This window comes from Anastrepha ludens, chromosome X (assembly GCF_028408465.1).
Source record: "Anastrepha ludens isolate Willacy chromosome X, idAnaLude1.1, whole genome shotgun sequence".
Taxonomy (NCBI): Eukaryota; Metazoa; Arthropoda; class Insecta; order Diptera; family Tephritidae; genus Anastrepha; species Anastrepha ludens.
Genome location: NC_071503.1, coordinates 44,694,875 through 44,717,809, shown reverse-complemented (window position 1 = coordinate 44,717,809; position 22,935 = coordinate 44,694,875). Strand labels below are relative to the sequence as shown.

Below are 22,935 nucleotides of genomic sequence, written 5' to 3'. Positions count from 1 at the left end.
ATTACAGAAGATATTTTAATTCGTATGCGTCATCATGCAAGAAATCCTGATTTTTAGATAACTTTGGAAATGTACAACGAAGCTTTGATAATAATGGAAGATATGTTTCTACGGATTGCAAATAAAACATTAGTACAATTGGGTATGACCGCACCAAATCCTGACATGCATGGTCTGTTTGATCGAGAATTGCAACGTGAGCAGGAATTCAATTCTAATGATTTGCGTTTATTTGTACAATCGAATATAACCAAAATGAATATTCAGCAAAAACATGTATATGACACAGTCATGCAAGCCATTTCCAATAATGCAGGTGGGTTATATTTCTTGGATGCACCTGGTGGTACAGGCACAACGTTCGTTATATCACTGATTTTAGCCACTATTCGATCGGAACAGAAAATTGCACTGGCACTTGCCTCTTCGGAAATTGCTGCTACATTATTAGAAGGTGGTCGGACAGCACACTCTGCATTAAAATTGACATTGAATGTACAGGTGATTAAAACTCCATCTTGCAATATTTCAAGAAATTCTGCTATGGCAAAAGTTCTGCGATTAACGTCAATTATTTTGTGGGATGAGTGTACAATGGCGAATAAAAAGTTACTAGAAGCATTTAATCGAACAATGCAAGATTTACGTGGTAACCAACAGCTTTTTGGTGGTGCTTTGATATTACCAGAGAATGTTAATGCAATGAGAAGGAGCAAATGTTAAATGAGCTTTTTTCGAGTTCTAATTTGTAGATTCATAATAAGGTAATTTCAAATTCAACTTTCCTCACGAGTGGGGAATTGCAGATATTTACCACGCGAGTGACGCGAGTGGAGGGTTTCTATATTTACTTACCACGCTAGGACAGCAATTCAGATTTTTTCTGCGTTTACCAAACTACTGAGGAAGTTCATAAGATTTTTCGGCACACTAATAAGGAAATCGACTTATTTCATGCCCACAGCGAAGCGAATAAATATGCGATTAAGAAAGCCGCGCGGCAGTTAATTTGTGGTGCAGAAGCTAAAGTCGGCGGAATTATTCGTTTTGTTTTTTGGCACGTATTTAATTCAGGTTCAAGTCCTGAAGTCATATTTTTTTTCTTGCACATTTTTTTTTTTACAATTCAAACCAGGAAAGTTTGGTAAAATTGTTGAGTTTATTTTAATTAAAATTTCTTTAAAATACTCTTCTTTTTGTATTTTATAAATGGAAATTTCTTTTCGGTATAAAATAGTTCATACTGGATATGACCTGATTTTTATATAAATCAATCAAAACAGAAAATATGTACATATGTCTTTAATCTCTTTCATCAAATCCAAATTATATTGATCATTCTAATATCAATAATATATCATATAATTACGCATACAAACTTTCAACTAACGCAGAATATGTGCATATAAAACTGCAAATCGAATAAATGAGTGATTTATTAATTGTAGTTTAGCGCAATCGTGAAAGACGTGTCGTGTATGCAGTACATCGTCCCATATTTGACTCAGGTTCAAATCCTGTGCACACTTTTCTTTGTTCGATATTTTTATTTAATTGTTTGTATTTGGTTTAATTAGAATTGATTTAAAATAGTGTATTCAGGTTTTTCTAATACCTGTTATTTAGAAATTCATTTTCTATATAACATTATTCATACTTCTTTTGAATTAATTTATATGTAAAACAGCCATAAAGGCAATCATATGAATATGCATTCCTATATTTAATCTCTTCAGTCAAATCTGAATTACTTACATACACATATTGATGAGAAAATATTCTAATATCCATGGATGCATCCAGAAAGCCAAACGCGCATACACGCATATGTATACAAATATATACAAACCTTCAACGAACGCAAAATGTATGCATATAAAAAACAACAACTGCGACGGTCTCCTTGTCCGTCAGTGAAAAGATGGGATATGTATACCCTATGAGCAAAAAGAACCGGGAAGGTGATGTTGACTGTTTCCTTCGATTGCCAAGGCATAGTCCACCATGAGTACCTTCCATCGGGCCAGACAGTCAATAGAGAATATTATTTATCCGTTTTGAAACCTTAGAGAGATGCTGTATGTTGCAAGCCGCCGGAAATGTGAGCAAACAATTGTCAGACTTTGCATGATGATAACGCGCCATCGCACTGATCAAAGAGAATACAATTCGGCCTGCCGGGGGTGTTTGGAGGACTGGGTTAAACGTTGGCACATGTGTGTTGCTTCAGACGGGTCATATTTTGAAGGAGATAATATAAATTTGCCTCAAATTTAACTCTGTTTTGTTTAATTTAAACATTCCCGGTACTTTCTGATCATAAGGTACATATATGCGGCTTTGCGGACAGCAATGTGTGATTCGCTGGAAGTCCCATTAACTCGCGACTGTCGCACAGTTAGAAGACATATTTACATACATATAAGGGTGCATACATACATACGGAGCCGCGGCCACTCGACATGACAAAAATTTAAGATTTATCAAATATCGGCAAATAATTCCACGCGAAATATTCCAATATTGACTATTTTCGAATGGTCGCGAAAATTGGCTATGGGCAGCTCGTTCTATGAATGAAATTGAAATATGAGCTCTAACTTATGAATGAACTTTTTGTTTTTGTTCTAAATTGTTCAGCGCCGTCGCTGATAGAATCATGGCCGCTGCGACTGCGTCTACGAATGTATTTTGTTTTTGTAGTCGCTAGGCTTAGATTTTAGCTTTGGGCGACATGCGCATGTGAGGTATGTGTTTTTGTTGTGTTCTAGAACATTTTAGAATGTGTGGTGGCAAAGCGGCCATCGCGTTGCGCTTGCTGTTGCTTTTGCGTCTATCAAAGTATTGTGTTTTTGTAAGTATAATATTAGGAATATCGACTGGTGAAAGACAAAAGTACACGGAAGCAAGAAGGGAGCGCTGTGCTCGCGCATATATGCATGAATGTATGAACGTGCATGGATGTAGTAACATATGAATACAATTATTTTGTAGGAAGTTTAAAAGGCAAGTAGGTATACTCGTATATGTATGTATATATGCTAGGACATAAAGTGGGTATATGTACATACATAGAGCAGAATTGTTTTTGCACTTGTTAGGAAGAAACTCGTTCACTAGTGCGTATGTGTATTTGATTTCTAGTAAGAATGTGATGTGCTGTGGCATGTGTACATACCCCTGCAAACCAACGTTAACCAGTTTTTCCAATTTTACCACCACATTCACTCAATTTTTTCCAATAATACCCACACAATCACATTTAATTCTGTTGTCATTTTTGATGGGTTATACATATATTTATCTCATAATTTTCGTGAATACTTATTAAACTTAACTATAGTGAGTGCGAAAGTGACAGCAAAAAACAAGTTGCAAATGTCGAATACAAAAAAGAATCGCGTTTAAATCTGTGAAAATCTGCAAGCGAAAAGGTAAGTTGAACAATTTGTATTAAATTTTCCAATTATATATATATTTAAACTAATAAAATGTATATTTATTTTCAGAAAAAGAGGTGCATCAAAAGCAATTCAATTTCACAAATTGCATATACTTCTACATACAGAGAGTTGATATCAACAAATCCTTTACAGCTTGTGGATGTGCCGGAGATGGAGTATTTCGCAAGTCAAAACACTGGGGAGGTGCGCGTGCGCGGTTCTAACGTATTCCACGGGTAGGTGTTGATAATTTAAGCAAATAATGGTTTCTTCCTGTGCGAACTTGATTTCTGTGACTAAAACTAACTTAGAGAAAATTAACAATTTCACAATCTTAAGTCGAGTTATAAAGGCACTTGAATGATAATTTCTTTCTCTGCCTTTGCGTCGCAGTTATTACAAAGATCCCGAGAAAACTGCTGAGGCTGTTGACTCTGAAGGCACGTGGCTTCCAAATGGCATGCTGCGCATAATCGATCGTCGCAAACACATTTTCAAGCTAAGCCAGGGCGAATATATTGTACCGGAGAAGATTGAGAATATTTACACTCTGAGCCAATATGTAAATCAGGTGTACGTTTACGGAGAGAGCCTTAAGGTAACTCCATTTTTTTACATAATTTCTAGCTTTTCATGTTCACGCCATATTTACATACATCCCTTAACGCCCACTTAGAGCTGCATCGTAGCCGTCGTCGTGCCTGATGTGGATGTTCTCAAGCAGTGGGCGAGCGACAATCGCGTCAAGGGCACACTTTCGGTGTTATGCAATAATCCACAAGTAAAAGAACGCATCAGGAGCGATATGCTGAATTGGGGTAAGAAGAGCGGACTGAAATCCTTCGAACAGGTAAGTAGCCCAGTGCATATCTGCTTATACTAGTAACGTATGACGTGGTAATAATATCATAATTTAAAATTAATAATAATTACAAATTTTGTATTTATATACCAGGTCAAGGATATATATTTGCATCCCGATCCGTTTTCGGTACAAAATGGACTACTCACACCAACATTCAAAGCGAAGCGGCCACAATTGAAGAGTTACTTTAAGCCACAGCTGGACGATATGTACAAACATTTGGATTAAATCTAAAATACAGCAGTAATTAGTTTTCTAAATGCTGGAGCATTAATTGCCAATTAAAAGCAATACAGGGAGTGGGCAACATTGAACAGAGTGCATAGTTATATTTACTATAAGATACTTCTATTCAGATCAAAAGCAAAAAGAAAAAAAACAGAAAACAGTGCGAGAAACCCCGTAGAGGAGTTAGAAGTAAAATGCGAACAATTTTAAACTTTATGCGAAAATAGAAAAAACATGCAATTGCTATTTATTTAATTAGGCATCAATTTAAATTTCTGCAAAATAGATATTTTAAATACCGGCATAAAAGCAAACTATTACCATTTTAGCCAAAACTATTCTTCAGGTACTAAATAAAATTTGATTAGAAAAGAGTAATCAAACGTAAATATTATACTAATATAATTTATGTACATAAAAACTAAAACGTAAACTTTTCTAATAACTAAACTAATTCATGTATATAAATCACTAAAACTAAAATTTGTCTAACACCAAACCTAATTTTACAATGTAAATATTAAAATAAATAACTAAAACTTAACGTAATTTTATAATGTAAATAGTAAACTAAAATAAATAGCTGTACATAAATAGAACATACTAAAAAAATTATTGTATTGTATTATAATTATATTGTATTAATTTTCTTTAGAAACTAAAAATTTACTAAATAAATATTAAAATTATTCATTAAATAAATAATATTCAATAAATAACCATTTGTATCAGTAATTTTGAAGGATTGTTGTATATAGGATCCGTAAGTATTACCTACAAAATTACCCTGTTGAAGAGATTCTGTTAACTATGTGTTAACAACGAAATTCACTTATTCATGAGATTCTGTTAGCTACATGTTAACAACGAAATTCACTAGTTTATGAAATTCTGTTAACTACATGTTCACAATAACATTCACCAGCCCAAAAGATTCTGTTCACTACATGTTAACAACGAAATTCACTAGTTCATGAAATTCTGTTCACTACATGTTAACAACAACATTCATGAGTTCAGAAGGTTTTGTTCACTACATGTTACCTACATCATTCACAACTTGAATGTCAATTAGAGCAGCACAGCAGTATATGAGAAATTTCTGTTAGTGCGAGCGAATAAATAGTGTAAATAGCAGATAGTTGGTTTGCAGGGACATATGTAAGTCAAGGTTATTTGGGCATACATACTTGCATATGTGATATGCTGTTCTTGCGCTTGTGCATTATTGTTTTTCATATACAAATGTACATATATACATATGTATGTAAATGCTGTCGAATACATCTATATATATAAAAATGAAATAATGTTCGTTTGTACGCATTTTTTTGGGCCGATACGAGGCCAATTTTATTCGTTCTTTTTTCATATTATAGGGATCCACTAGGGGAAGGTTTTTAGCAAAAAAAAATTTCTTTTAAATATTTTCTTCATATAAAAAAAAAGAAAAAATCAAAATATTGTACAAAACAAAACTTGCTCGATTCTTAGATTAAAGTAAGTTTCGAATCGACATTCATTTTATGTGTACAACTTTTTTTGAATTTTTCGTTATTGTATACAGAAATTTCAAATGATTCGAATGAAAATTTTTTTTTTTTTTTTATTTCTTCCATAAAATATTACACCTGTCGTTAGACAATAAGTAATTTGATTTACAAAAAGATGGAATGAGAGTGATATTGAAGGGCCAATGCCCCCAAGCTCATTTAGAAGAAATATATATGTACATATTATTTAAAAACAAGTGGTTAACAAACAATGACATATACGATTAGTTGACAATTGATTACAAGGATTTTGCAAGATCTGTTGGTGTTTGACGGTTAAGCCGACTTTGGGTAGATTTTTCTTTATTTGGTAGTCTTCTCATCATAGGATTTGTATGCGTTAATAGTCTATTTATGTGTCTTCTGCTAGCGCTTTCTATTGTTTCATCAATAGTATCGATGTCAAGGTCGCGATGAATATCTGCGTTAGGAAAATAATGTTTCAATTCAATTGAGCAATGCTTTCTTTGACCAATTCTATATGGAAATGAATGCGTTTGCAAACGATGTTTTCGGCTATGAACAAATGTTGGAATCGAATGAAAAAGGAAAGAAACGCGAAATGATAAAAAAAATTCTTGGAAAATTTAAAATGAATGGTGCTTCATTGGAAAAATTCAAAGGTAATAAGAACATACACAAGATAAAGTTAGAATTCGAATTTTTAGATTTATTTTGTTTATTTCTCATTTTTTCAGAAGTACACCACACAACAACTCATTCCAACTCTGATTTTGAAATCCTGTTGGAATTGGTGATCGATAATTTTGTCACTATAATGGTCAATGGAAATTTGCGTGTATCAGACCCTGCATATTATTTACCATATCAACTTTTTATGGAACATATGGACCAAATGAACACAAAAAAATAATTTAGTTTTGTTTTGATTTTTTGCAACATTTTGGTTTTCAGTTAATACAATAAAAACAATACTGTTTTTTCGTGAATACAAAATTCTAAATTTATTACGTTGTTTGTTTAGAATTTTTTTAGAAAAAAAGTAAATTTTTTGGTTTTGAGGAAATTTGTTTATTGTTGCTATTTGTGAAAGCGTAGATATTTGTACGTATTTGACTATAATCCTAAAAGTTAATGGAATACCACTATGACACATAGAAAACATTTTTTCAAAGGGGTGTTTTTCGAAAATTATAAAAAAAATTGTTTTCAAAAATTTTGAAGAAATAAAGTAAAATAAAAAAATTTCGAAAACATGAAATTTTTTCAAAACCAAATTTTCCTCAAAAAGATAAAAGAAATTTCTTCGAAGAGGAGTTTTTCTAAAATTACAAAAAAAAAAATTTCAAAAATTTTAAACAAATAAAATAAAATAAAACTTTTTCAAGGGTATGAAATTTTTTCAAAACAAAATTTTCTGAAAACCAAACAAAATTAAAAAAAAAATGGTGTTTTCAAAGCATTTCATATTCCACTATTAATAGAGAATACATTTTTTCGAGGGGGTGTTTTTCAAAGCGGAAAAAAATCTTTTTTAACAAATCAATTTAAACTTTTACAAAAGTATGAAATTTTTTCAAGAACAAAATTTTCTCAAAAACGTTAAATTAAAAAAAAATAGTTTTTTCAAAATATTTATTGTAATTTTCAGCAATTAACTGAGAAGAAATTTGTTAGAGCGAAGTGTTTTTCAAAACTTCAAAAAACACTTTTTAACCAAAAAAAATAAACCTTTTTTCAAAAACAACAGGAATGATAACATTGCCTAACAATTTCTGCACTTTTGCACAGTCTAAAGAGGCATTGATACAGAGTGTATTTCCAAACGTAGTTCAACATTACAAAAACCATGATTGACTCAGCGAAAGAGCAATTTTAGCTGGGAAAAATAAGGACGTCAGTGATATAAATTCAGCTATTTTAGATCAAATACCTGGTGACATAGTTGCGTATAAGTCAATGGACACTATTACTGATCAAGATGATGTCGTAAATTATCCAACTGAATTCTTAAACTCACTCGATTTGCCAGGCTTACCACCTCATAATTTACGATTAAAAATTGGAGCACCGATTATTATGCTGCGCAATAGTAATGTGCCCCGACTTTGCAACGGTACCAAACTCGCTGTGAAGAAGCTAATGGGTAACGTTATCGAAGCAACAATTTTGAAAGGGAAGTACAAAGGAGAAGACATTTTGATACCCTGAATTCCACTGCTTCCGGCGGATTTACCATTCGATTTCAAACGTTTGCAGTTCCCTATTCGCCTTGCCTTCGCTATGAGAATTAATAAGGCGCAAGGACAGTCTCTACAACTGTGCGGTATTAATATAGAATACCCAATTTTTTCTCATGGACAATTGTATGTAGCTTGCTCACGAGTTGGCAAACCATCGTCATTATTCACGCGAAAGATGAAAAAACCAAAAACGTTGTCTACCAAAAAGTGTTACAATAAAGTTCGAATGAAATTGTATCAAAGAATTTGCTTTGTTTCGTATTAATTTTGTTCTCTTTCAGCAAATCATTGAATTTATCGTCTAGCGAAGCGGGCGAGGGTACGCTAGTAAACTATAAACTGACATACAATATAAAATAAGTGTTGATTTATCTTAAACCGTTCTTTTATTCTGAATGCAAATACCTCCTATTGACATGTACATACATATTATATCTTATGTATATTATCATATACCATCATTTATTTACATATAAAGTATACGTTCATTTATGTACATATGTGTGTAATGAAAAACTTCATGAGTTACTTTCAGAACTTTATTAAAATTTATTCGCGTCGCGCGCATGCACAAAACCTTTTGTTCACAACGCAGGCGCAGAAATAAACGCTCTGCGTATTTATCCTCCCCACGTGACTCGCCATCAATTCTCGGTGGAAATTTTTTTTTTTTTCGTTTTTAAATTTTTTTTTTATGTAATCGTAAAAAAATTTGTAATAAATTTTATGTATCCGCTTATCATTTCAAAAGTAGCAAAATGGTAAAAAAAAAGCAGTCGAACAAATAAACGCACCGCCTATTTTTCCTCGCCACATGTTAGACTCGAGTTCAATTCTCGGCGCAAACTTTGTTTCATAAATTGTTTTTTTTTTAAATCGTTTTTTTTTTAATGTAATTGAAAAAAAAAATTATGCAAAAAATTTTACGTATTCGCTTATTATTTCAAAAATTCGAAAATAGTAAAAATTTAATTGGTTTAATGTGGAGGTGAGAAATGTGTTGTGTGTTGAGGTGAAAGATGTGTGGTGTTTCTAATTTTTGTGTGGGCAAAAGTCAGTGAGGTGTCTATAAACTCGGTGTGCTAAATTCCCTTACTTCAAATCTTTCAAATCTCAATTGTACTAAAAAAAGCTCACAGTAACATTTGCACCTTCTCATTGCATTAACATTTTCTGATATTACTGTCAGGGGATTTTCGACAAATATTGCCTGTCATTCCTCGGTCAACTCCTGTTGATGAAATAAATGCCGGTTTGAAGTCATCAGTTCTTTGGAGATATGTACAAAAATTGACACTGAACATTAATATGCGTATTCACCTACAAAATGATCCAGCTGCCCGTGAGTTTTCAAAACAATTGTTACAAATTGGTGATGGCAAAATACAAATCGCCAGAACCAACGGATTGATCACTGTACCGAACAATTTTTGTACAATTACGAAATCGATAGATGAATTGATTGAATGTGTTTTTCCAAATATTCTTCAGAATTACAGAAATCATGATTGGTTGAGAGAACGCGCCATTTTAGCACCGAAGAACATTCATATCAATGCCATTAATTTTCAAATTCAAGCAAAACTCCCACGTCACGACATATAAATCAATTGACAGTGCTATGAATCAAGATGAGGCAATGAATTATCCAACAGAATTTTTAAATTCATTAGAACCGGCTGGTATGCCACCGCATTGCTTGAATCTGAAAGTGGGTTCTTTGATTATATTATTGCGAAATATTAACCCACCAAAACTGTGTAATGGCACCAGATTGGCAGTGAAAAATTTATTGCCAAATTTGATTGAAGCTACGATCTTAACTGGTAAATCAAAAGGAGAAGTTTGTTTAATACCGCCAGTTGAATTCAAACGATTACAATATCCTGTGCGTTTATCATTTTAGATGACCATCAATAAAGCCCAAGGGCAAACACTTAACGTTTGTGGTGTGAATTTGCAGGAATCATGTTTTTCACATGGCCAACTTTATGTTGCCTGTTCCAGAGTCGGTACCCCCAGCCGTTTGGTTATTCATGCTCAAAATGGAAAAACAAAAAATATTGTTTATCCAAATGTTTTGGATTAAGTTTTAAAATAGCTAGCAAATAATTAAATATATATTTTTTTTATAAATGAGTTTGATTTAATATATCACTTTATACGTAGCGAAGCACGTACCGGGCCGCTAGTATCACTACATATTATTAAACAAAGTCGCTTTTTCTGTCCCTATGTCCCCTTGAATGCTTAAATCTTTAAAACTACGCAACGGATTTTGATGCGGTTTTTTTTTAAAGATAGATTGATTGAAGAGGAAGGTTTATATCAATATAATGTGAAGAAATATATAAAAGGGGCGTGGCAATCGGTCAAAATGTGGCAAAAAACATAATTTGTTTGTTTTCACGGCCATAAATCATAAACGAATCAACCAATTAAAATGAAACTTTCTTGAAGTTTAACTTTGAAATATTTACTTTCGATCTGCATCAAAAAAAAAATTGATTTATTTGTTATTTAACCAAAATTGTTTCACCCTAGAACACACACCCAGAAAATACCACGTAAACACACACCCGGGATACGTTTGTACCCGGGACCTTATTTTGCGGTTTTTTTAATGCTTATTCAACCGATTTCTATGATTTTTTTTTAAATGTATATTTTAATATATAACAAGTATTTTGTCTTTTGTTTCATTCGAATATTCCTACTGGTTCCAGCGATATGGGCAAATAAAGTCAGGACATGCAACAGTGGATTTTTGTTTTTGTTGTTGTCCTGATAAATGCAAAACAAAATAATATAATTTATAATAATATGCTTGTAGAGTAACAACGAATACACATTTTGGTTTTTATTTCATTGAAATATTCTACCTGGTTCAAAACATATGTGCAAAAAGGTCGCGCAAGGTATGGGTACATAGGTAGCAAATACACTGGTATAACTGGGTTTTGTATTTTATATGCAGCTGCAAGGGTTGTTTTCACACGAGGTGTTGTTATAAATGCTGCCTGTTGATATTTTCATTATTGTTTTGGTGCTCAAAAGTGTAAGAAGTGAAAATATAAGTGAAAATAAATATAACTGAAACTATAAATAACTGGATACGAAATGACTTCAAGAAGAAACGAAAATTTATCAAGTGCAGCATATAGAAGGTAAAAAATGTAAAATAAGCAACAATGTAAACATATACTAATTTTTTTATTATGCAGGCTAACTGAGGAACAGCGAGAATCATATATACAATCTTTATTTGATGAAATTTGTGACGATGACGCTCCCTATGACTTTGACTCAGAAGATGAAGAAGAAATTCAATTCAATGACATTGAAATTGCTGATGACGATGCTGAAGTTTCGCAAAGTATTACAAAGAAGTATTACCTGACTATGCGGACTATGAGGATGATGAAGAAGTCGATGAAGAAGAAGAAGTAGAAAAAAATAATGAATTACCTGCTAGTGGCGAAAAATTTGTTGCACGTGATGGTACTGAGTGGATGAAAGAACCAAATGTAAGTCGTCAGGTACTCAGACAAAATATTATAAGAGAACGTTCTGGACCAGCTAGATGCACTGAAATGTTGTCAATAGAGCAAACATTCAAATGTTTCATGAACGTTGAAATGGCTGATATAATTATGCGCCACACAAATAAGTTAGCAAAAGAAACTTATAATGCTTACAACAATGCGCATCCAAACACAACTCCTAAAACATGGACGCCTGTGTCAATAACAGAGCTGTATGCATTTTTTGGCATACTTATTATGACTGGTGCGAACCATAGCAATGGAAAACATGTTCGAGATTTATGGAGCGTCAAAAACTATCCTTTATATCGCGCCACAATGGGAGTCAACCGTTTCTGTTCGATATTGCGGTTCCTAAGATTTGACGATAAAAACACTCGTGCAACAAGCTTACTAACTGATAAAGCAGCACCGATCTTGCTGCACATTACAAGCCCAGCTCATGCTTGACGATTGATGAACAATTATTTCCTTACCGTGGACGCACACGGTTTACGCAGTACATACCGTCAAAACCTGCTAAATATGGTGTCAAGGTTCGGTGGATTTGCGATGCCACAAATGCATATCCACTGCATGGACAAATATATACTGGCCAAGCAGAAACTGGTAGGGAAACGAACCAAGGCGAACGAGTGGTGAAGGATTTGTCTGCCAAATACCAAGGAAGTGGCCGAAACATTACAATGGACAATTTTTTTACGACCTTGCCAGTTGCAGAACTGCTTCTCACCTGGCAACTCACGATCGATGGCCACTAGCGATGTTCTTCAACCTGTTGGACATTACAGCTCTTGCAGCCTACATTGTCTACGATTTGAATAACCTTATGTTGCCTTGGAGAACAAACAACAAGCGTAAGCAGATCCTGCGCAGCTTGGCTGAAGCATTGTGTATGCCCATTATTGAAGCCAGGGCCATAAATCGTCAAGTGACGCGAAATTTTTCGACTAAAATTGCTATTGAAGCATATTTCAACCGACCGCTGGAATCAATGGTGTCAACAGCAGCATCAACATCTGCCGCAGCGCGCACGCCAAACCCTGTGTCCGGATCTTGCTATTCATGTTACGCACAAGAGGAAAAACGCCGTAGAAAAACCAGAAAGCTGTGCGCCAAATGTAAGAAGCCAATGTGTCTTGAACATTCGGTCACATCAACAAATTGCTCTATTTGCCATGATTTTCCTTAGATATAAGATGCATTTTTATAATTTTTATGATAAAAGTCAATAATATAATGTGTGAAATGAATATTTTTAATTTTTCAAATAAAAAAATAATATAAAAAATGTTTTTTTTTGATTATTATGAGGATTTTTACTATTGGGGTACAAACGTATCCCGGGTGTGTGTTTACGTATATAATGTGTTTGGAAGGCTGTAGCTCCTGAACCAATAGTCCGATCTGGTTCAAATTTTGAATTTGAACTCAAAACTAAATAATCTTCCTAGATCCGAAGTTAGCGGTATAGAGGTATAGCGATTCAAAAGTTACAACACTTCAAAGTTGAAGTGGATACATTTGTACCCGGGTGTGTGTTCTAGGGTTAAACAAAAGCAGCTCTTTTTCCAAAAAAAACTGGTTGTGTGTTTGTTCGCTGTCAACAGAATGAAGCAACAGGCGTTAAGCGATAATCTCACTACATCTCATTAATGTTGAATTACATCGTATGGTGACGGTATTTACGAATCGCTCGCATTATTTCATTTCGGACGTATGTATGTATGTATGTACTGAATTCCATGTAATTATATGCACATAGAATTTTACAGCGAACTAACCCGCTATTTTCACGTTCTATGTTAGTAAATCGCACATAATTAAAATACAGTTTTTGAATAGTTTTTATTGATTCGGAGCGCGTTAAGTTTGCTATCGATTCCATACAATAACATTTTTTGTCATTTACTTTTTACGACAACTAATAGCTTATTTTCGAAGCGATTTCAACAAATCTATGTACATATATGGCTCTTTAAAGCATATAATTGAAAATAATATTTTTCAAGATATTACATCAGTAATTAGTAATTGAGATCTACGGGAAAAATTGCGTTAGCTGTTGCCTCATCCGGCCTTTTGGAAGGAGGCCGAACCGCACACTCTACAATCAAGCTCCCGCTGAAAATCGCCCCCGATGATGATAACAGCGTCTGTAGTGTTTCTAAACAGAGCAATACAGGAAAATTGATGCGTGACTGCTCATTAATAGCCTGGGACGAAGCTACCATGTCAAACAAGACGTCTGTGGAAGCACTGGATAGGACAATGCGCGATTTGCGCAACAAAAATTTACCTATGGGTGGGTGTACAATTCTGTTCTCAGGAGATTTCCGTCAAATCCTACCAGTTGTGACTCGAGGAACACGTGCTGACGAAATAAATGCTTCGCTAAAAAGATCCCACCTTTGGTCGTATGTCAATAAATTAGAGCTTAAAACTAATATGAGGGTTTCGTCATCTTCACGTGAGAACAGGCTATTTCCAGAGATGCTGCTAAAAGTTGGCAATGGAGAATTAACCCAAAGTGAGGGAAGGATTAACCTAGAAAACCTTTGTGTTTTGATAGACAACATCCAAGAGTTAGTCAACAATGTCTATCCAGACATTGACAACATAAGTTATAGGACAATATCTTGGTTTAAAGAAAGAGCTATTCTGTCACCAACTAACGAACAAGTAGATAAAGTAAATAACTTGATTATTTCAAAGACTGATGCGCCGACGAAAATATACTACTCGGTCAATACTGTTCTCGATTTGGAAGAAGCCGTTCATTTTCCTACAGAATTTATAAATTCTTTGAATCCGTCTGGACTCCCTCCTCACAAAATGGAGCTGAAAATAGGTTGTTCTGTTATTTTATTAAGAAACCTAAATTCACCTAAACTTTGCAATGGCACGCGTTTGCTGGTAAAATTACTGAAAACTTTCATAATAGAGTGCACAATACTCACAGGATGTGGTACCGGAGAAGATGTATTGATTCCTCGAATCCCTCTGATACCATCGGATCTACCATTCCAATTTAAACGCTTACAATTTCCGGTAAAGACATCTTTTGCAATGACCATTGATAAATCTCACGGTCAAACATTCAACGTTGCAGGCTTAGATTTGAGCGTTGACTGTTTTTCACATGGCCAACTGGATGTCGCTCTTTCAACAGTAACCTCTAGAGAAAACATGTTTGTATTGTCTAATGACAAGAAAGCTATGAACGTCGTATATAAAGACATTCAGTAATATATTAAGTGTTGTAAAAATAAAATAAATACATATGTATGTAAAAATGCAAAAAGTAAATATGTAAAAGTGTAGGGTATGAATTTAGATATTCCAAAGATAGCAGGGAATCTTCATGCTATAAAGAAAGGAGAATTGTTTTACTCCAAATTTAACGCGTGCGGGCCACGGGCAGTAATGAATAAGCCAAAACTACTGGATCGATTTGAATCATTTTTTCATTGAGTGACATAGGGTATATATTTTATACCCGTGCAAAGCCGGGCGGGTTGCTAGTATATATATATAAGTAAGTACACAATTTATGGCAAGACTAAGTAAGTACTATCGGCCGCCGTACCCGAATGGGTTGGTGCGTGATTTCCATTCGGAATTCACAGAGAGGTTGTTCGAATCTCGGTGAAAGCAAAATTAATAAAAACATTTTTCTAATAGCGGTCGCCCCTCGGCAGGCAATGGCAAACCTCCGAGTGTATTTCTGCCATGAAAAAGCTCCTCATAAAAATATCTGCCGTTCGGAGTCGGCTTGAAACTGTAAGTCCCTCCATTTGTGGAACAACATCAAGACGCACACCACAAATAGGAGGAGGAGCTCGGCCAAACACCTAACAGAAGTGTACGTGCCAATTATTTATTTTTTTTAAGTACTTCAGCTGATACGATATATAAGTATGCTTATATATTGTACAAAGCAGTTCGAACTGAACTACCGAATTTCTAATTTCGCAGAGACCCAATTGGTTATGACATTTATAATAAAAAAATGTTCGCGAAAAAAGTTTAATATTGCGCTTTTATTTTACTTGAAAAAATTTACTGATAAAATTTGAATGTTATTTTTTCCGGATTGTTGTCAGCTTTAAGTTTTTGTGTTTTTAAGGATCAAGTGTATTTTTGTGAAATTTCTTTCGAAGTTAACGTGCGAATAGAAGTGTTCATTGTGACCATATTTAGTTACTAAATAAATAAACATAATGCGGAATTAACTTAATAATATTTGTTACAGAAAGACCATACGGAGCTGATTATTCGGAATAATTTGAATCATCCAGTTTCAGTTGACCCAGGCCATGGTGTGGCCAATATCAAATTGTTACTCGGCCTTCAGTGAATTTGAAGGATTCAGCTGATTCCTTGATGAAACAGGAGCTATGACAGCGGTTTGTTTACGACTTAGGTCAGCAAAAACTGAGATTGGGTTGGTGATATACGAAAACATCAATGCTCATGTCACTTCGTTGCCCTCTGAACGATTGATTGGAATTGCGTAAGCATACGTGAGAAATGAGCAGACACAATTACGCCGGCAAACCCCCAAAGTTTCATTCACAATTTTACCTGGGATTACCAACCTTTGCATCCTACCATTCTTGGACTGCAGTAATGGCTCAATCCAATAGAAGGTAATGCCAAAGATTAGCGAGCTGGCGGCTGAAATGGCGAAATTAAAGCTGGTGATTAATTGGTATCCGTCGTAGCCGAATGGGTTGGAACGTGACAACCATTCGTAAGTACGGAGGTTCAAATCTCCTTGCATGAAACACCAAAGGGATAGAGCAAGTTTTTTCTAATAGCGGTCGCCCCTCGTCAGGCGATTGCAAACCTCTGAGTGTATATCTGCCATGAAAAAGCTCCTCATAAAAAAATATCTGCTATTCAGAATTGGCTTAAAACTGTAGGTTACTCCATTTGTATGCCACAAATAGGAGGGGGAGCGCAGCCAAACACCCAAAAAGAGGTTAATCGCCAATATATGTATATATATAGCTGCAAAATGGTGCGCGAACGCTGCTGTAAACGATTCGCGAATTATGCTGTTCCTTTTTTATCAAATTCCCTAATTTAATTTGAATCAAACGCAGGTGTTCTTAACACAAGTCTTTCAATTTTGGATACCAGTTTTATATATATATATATCGAATCGTTTTCAACAGCGTTCGCGCACCATTTTGCAGCTAAATTTGAGTTACACGCAAGAGGTACATGTGCAAGCACTAAATGTGAGTGTGTTACTACTAGCCCTTAGATTACCTGAATCAAGATTTCCTTAACTTAAAGATTGGTTGCTTACTGTTTTTACTCTCATGAACTTTAATTAAACAAAAACTCACTTTCAATATTGCACAATAAAATCATGCATCTTCGCAAATTTGTATTCACCGTATTAGTAAACAAACCATTGCCATGACACGAGAATTGGTTATATTGATTTTTTTCGTATATCACTAACACTTGCTAAATTTTGTTAAACATATCCCAAGTGATGTCAGCCCATCAGCAGGTTCTGTCAAATTCGCTCAGAGCCGAATAACGATCTGTTATTAAGAACACCTCTAAAAATATTTTCACCATGGCCTTCAGTTATGGTGAACAACGAAATTGAGCGAGTAACTTCGGATGCCACGACGCCGGGGACTCAACATCAGAATTTTGCCCGCACATTTCAACCAGTTATTGTTCAGACAGCAACGAAGCAACATAAGCGAAGATTGTATGGATTTGTTTCTTATATACTCTTATACTTCTTATATATAATTATATATATATAAAGGGTATTCCAATAATAGGTGTTTTTGGTGAATGGATTGCGCTATCGAGAGATGATTAACGATTTTTTGGATGGTATTGTTCTGGACAACGTTAATTTTCAACAAGACGGTGCTACGTGCCACACAAGCAACGAAACCGTTGATCTTTTACGGGAAAAGTTTCCGGACCATATCGAAGAGGTGATCACAATTGGCCACCGCGATCTTGTGATTTAACACCATGCGACTTTTTTCTTTGGCGATACGTGAGGGAGAAGATCTACGCCAACAGCCCAGGGTCGATTCAAGACCGCAAAGATGGAATTCGTGAGGCTATCGAGGATATAGGGCAGCCACTTCGCAATTCGATTATGCAACATTTCCTGAAAAGGATTATGTCCTGTAAGCGTGATCGTGCTAGTCATTTGCCTGATGTTAGTCACAATGTTTATCCACTCTTAACGGCTTACCTTCCTCTTTATAATGAAATAAACATCCGATCATTTATATTACAAAATAGTATTTTTCTTTGAATATGAAACATAACACCTCTTATTGGAAAACCCTGTATACAGGGTGAACGATATGAAGTGTTAACAACTTCACACCGCTTGTATCTCTAAAACAGCTCATGACATCAACGTCAAAATTGTTCTAATGGCAGTTCAATATATTGTTTATAAGGCATCAAAAGCATTTTCGTTTCAGTTTTATTGAATTTTTTTTCTGTGATGGAATTCAAACGTAATAGTGTGATTGCGTTATATTTGGTTGGAAAATCACAGCCAGCGATTGCTCGTGAGCTCAGTCACCTTAAAGTGAATAAAATGCTTGTGCATCGCACTATAAAACGTTACAATGATACTGGTAGCATTGCAAACCGCTATGGAGGTGGACCAAAAACAACCGCAACCACGCCAGAAATGGTTCGGAAACTGAAGGCTCGACTTGAACGAAGTCCACGTCAAAGTAGAAGGAAAATGGCTAAAGAACTGAAAATATCGCAAGACAGCATTCGACGCTTATTGAAAAATGAGCTCAAGGTCCAGGCTTACAAGTTCCAAAAAGCACACGATCTTTCACCCCATCGCAAGTAATGGTTTGGGCCGCAGTGACCGCTCTCCAATGGTTTTAGCAAGCCTGGTGTCAAAGTGAATGCGACTTATTATCGGGAAAATGTTTTAGAAGCTGCTTTAGAGCCGTGGACACGCAAAGATTTCGGCCGTAGACCATGGACATTCCAACAGGACTCGGCACCGTCTCATAAAGCTCGTGTGAACCAAGAATGGTTAAAAAAATCATGTTCCACACTTCAATTCGTCCACACAATAACTTTCGAATTCGCCAGACGCAAGTCCGATGGACTATTCCATCTGGCTCATTTTGGAGAGCAATGTGAGGACTAAAAAATATGCCAGTATGGATGCGCTAAAAAAAGCGATTATACGAGAATGGGCCAAAATACCTCAAGATCACATTCGTGCAGCGTGCAACTCATTTTTTGACCGTTTGAAGGCTATAGTCAAGACAAAAGGTGGTCATATCGAGCTAAAGTGAATATATCGCACCCTAAATACAAAAGGGTCACAACTCAAAATGAGCAGAAGCTCAAATATGAACGAGACGTTATCAATAAAACGGTCCGCGGATGACATATGGCAAAAATAAATTTTCTGTTTTTTGGTAGGACTGTTATAAGCTTACATGGCAAATTTCAGCGTGATATGTCACATAGTTTGTTTTCTGTGCTACTGTAAACAAGTCAAGCTCGAGTGTGGTAAATTTTGAGTTGCGCCCCTTTTGTATTTAGGGTGCGATATGTTAAAATTGTAATCCTTTTTGAACAATTTTGTCTTTGAAATCAATAAAAACTAATTTCACACAAAAAAGTTATGGTGTTTTGAATAGGTAACACTTCATATCGTTCACCCTGTATATAAATTAGTAATTTTGGATATTACAATAGTTTGGGACTGTAGTGATCGATAGCTCATTAAGTATCGATCAAACAAATTAAAGTTTATGTCGTTGTCAAGGTGACATTTCACACTAAACATTTCTTTTGCTGTTTTTTGTTGGTCGCATTCAGTTATGAGTTACATTTTACAGTTTTTCTTTGATAAAGGCGAAAATGCAAGCCAGGTTGCTCAAACTGTGTATAGTGGTTATGATGTTGTTAATGTAACAGCTAATTACGTGCAATTTTGGTTTGGTCGATTTCGTTCAGGCATTTTTGATATTAAAGAAAATGTCGATAAAGACACAGAAACAACCGAGTAAGGATCGACCATAAAACAGTTTTAAACCATTTGCACAAAAACTGCACATGATCGCAAACAGCTCTTAAAATATATTGCTCTCTTCTGCGAATCCAAAAAGAGATCGCTTCCGTTCTATGATGCTAGGTTTCTGGATTATGGATACATATTTTACACGAGAGTATGCCTGAAAAGTTACGTGCAGGGATGTAGTATGAACAGGAGCTTACCTGTGGGAATATTGTTGTGCGGCTGAAGCTAAATGAGTAGCTCAAACTAGCTAGCAGCAGAGCCGACATCAGTACTCTTATTAGCACTATATCGCAGAAACAAATACATATACGCATACATATAGTATGGTATGTGCATTTTATGTTTGTTTTATGTTATTGCATCTTCCTTTTTTGTATTTTCTTATTTTGTTTCGTTTTGTTCTTACTGTTTTTTTTCCATCGATTTATTTCTTGTTTTCTGTTGACCTCTTTTTACTCTGCGCTTTTTGTATATATGTATATATAGAGTTTTCATTATATCATTATATATTATTTTTTGGAGATATGTCAAAAACGTCATTGATATAGTCAAATGAGATTTAGACATCTCATAACCCTCTAAAGACCTAACCTAACCTTAAGGACAATACACCTTCTTGTCGAATAGTATGCCATAGTAGACATCGCTCCCGGAAGAAAAGTACATATGCTCAGCTCAACCCAGCTCCACCTTAGATATATTGAGAGATCTGATTTTAGGTGAGGTAGTCATTTATTTGAATGATCCTAATGACATTGAACTAATTGACCGGGTATCTGCTGTACCAATAATATATGCCAAAAAATCGAATCCTAGCTTGCTAGAGCTCGTTATCGCAACTAGTCTTGGCCATATTCTCAAATTTTACCAATTTTTTTTAAACATGAGATAATATGCTGTGCAGTAGATATGTATGTCCTTTAATCATCCTGTTGATAGTGTCAATTTATGTATCGTGATCCGAAGTCTGCAAATGTTTAAGATCTGCTGGTTGATTTGTCAAAATAAAATACTGGAATAACTGTTGCTTCTACAAGTCTGTAGATTAAAAACATGACTTTTTCAATAAAACCCTCACTGAACTATTTGATAATCATGTTATGTTTGCATCCGTACTTTTTGGGCTATGAATATCTATTTTCCATGGTACAATAATAAAGCCCGTTCGGTTGTAAAAATTCGAAACAAATTGCATGCAAAATGGAAAAGAACCAACACTGACTTCGCTTGGTCACAATACAAGAATGCAAGAAATAAAGGTACCACCATTACAAGAAATGCAAAGCGGTTGTACTTTAAATATAAATATAATCCGTCACTACCATCAAAAGATTTAATTTAAAAAACCTAAATGTGCATGGAAAATTTAAGTCTAAATGTAAAATTGACCCTGACATACTTAGTTACTATTTTATTAACAATCTGACGACATTCAATTGTAATTGTCAAGTCGAATTGGTTTTGTTGAGGTTTTGTCTGCCATTTCACAACAGGTCCACGATGCTTGCCTTTGCCTAAGGTGTTACTACAAAGGGGTTATACATTATTACTTTAATTCTGTATAATGAATGTGGTTGTGAATAAGCTATTATCATTTCTCTGTCTGATTTCTACAAATCTAATAATGGGTCGGAAACAAGCAGGCAAAACTGAAGCTGAAAGAAACAAAATTTTGCATAGGTACAATGAGGGCAAAGGGTGTAGAAATCGGTCAAATGGTGAATCGAAGTCGTTTTCCTATTTATAGAATAATAAAGCGTTTTAAAGGAAAAACAAATCTTAGGAGCTCAATTGGGAACACCTCGCAAATGGACCCTCAGAGTTGACCGCCTTGTAACAAGAAAAATTAAAAAAGAATTCAAAAATTACATCAACGCAAGTGGTAGTAAAGAAGTCCATCCGAAAACAGTTCGCAGGGCCTTGAAACGTGCCGGCCATAGCTCGCGAATGCCTCGAAGGAAACCACTCATAAGCAAAGTCAATAAAAATAAGAGGATAGAGTTCGTAAAGGAATATACAATAAATGATTTTTGGAGCTACGTCATTTTAAGCGACGAGAGAAAGTTCACAATTTTTCAATCGGATGGAAGGATTCGAGTCTGTCGAGTCGGTCGAGTCGATACAATAAGTACAATGCAACATGGTGATGGAGGTGTAATGGTAAGGAGATGTATGTCATCGGCGACTTGGGTAATCTTGTATTTATTGACGGTATTAAGGATGAATCGGTGTTAATGCTGGTTCCTAAATACACGAAGTCTTTTACAACCTCGAAATTATAACACCGATAACAATGTCAGCCTTGAAATCCAACGCGGAATCTCTCTTGCCAACAAGTACTTCTTTGGACTATGTAGGCAACTGAGCAGTAAAGTCCTCTCTCGACGAACAAAACTAATACTCTACAAGGCTCTAATCACGCCCGTCCTAACGTATGGCGCAGAAGCTTGGACGATGACAACATCTGCGCAGATTTTTGGACCTTTGCACGTTGGCAGCGGGGAATATCGCAGGCGATGGAACGATAAGCTGTATGAGCTTTATGACGACGTAGACATCGCGCAGCGAATAAAAATTTAATGGCTACGCTGGCTGCGTCATGTCGTCCGAATGGATACAAACGCTCCGGCTCTGAAAGTATTTGACGCGGTACCAGCTGGTGGTAGCAGAGGAAGAGGAAGGCCTCCTCTGCGTTGGAAAGATCAGGTGGAGAAGGACTTGGCTTCACTTGGTGTATCCAACTGGCGCCGGTTAGCACGAGAAAGAAACGACTGGCGCGCTTTGTTAAACTCGGCCAAAAAACGCGTAAGCGAATATAGCGCCAATTAAGAAGAAGAAGGATAAATCACTTTACCTCCAAACTGTGTTTTGGAAACAACTTTTATTTTTTTATTTTCAACAAGATAATGAGCCCAAGCTTACTGAGCACGATGTGCGTATCTGGATCATACTTCATGCCCCTCATATTCTTGCAACACCACCACAGTCTCCAGACTTGAATCCCATCGCACATTTGTGAGATGCACACC

The 22,935-nt window shown here is 35.3% G+C and overlaps 2 protein-coding genes across 2 annotated transcripts; both read left to right on the top strand.

The window, feature by feature from the left end:
* Positions 1-93: 93 nt before the first annotated feature.
* On the top strand, positions 94-3,683 carry LOC128870006 (uncharacterized). Its single transcript, XM_054112603.1, has 2 exons — positions 94-501; positions 3,597-3,683. Exons 1-2 carry the CDS (start codon positions 94-96, stop codon positions 3,681-3,683), a joined length of 495 nt encoding a protein of 164 aa, XP_053968578.1.
* A 133-nt stretch (positions 3,684-3,816) lies between these two features.
* On the top strand, positions 3,817-4,536 carry LOC128870005 (long-chain-fatty-acid--CoA ligase 5-like). Its single transcript, XM_054112602.1, has 3 exons — positions 3,817-4,041; positions 4,120-4,293; positions 4,399-4,536. The coding sequence occupies exons 1-3, from the start codon at positions 3,904-3,906 to the stop codon at positions 4,534-4,536; spliced, it is 450 nt and encodes a 149-aa protein (XP_053968577.1). The 5' UTR covers positions 3,817-3,903.
* Positions 4,537-22,935: the final 18,399 nt, after the last annotated feature.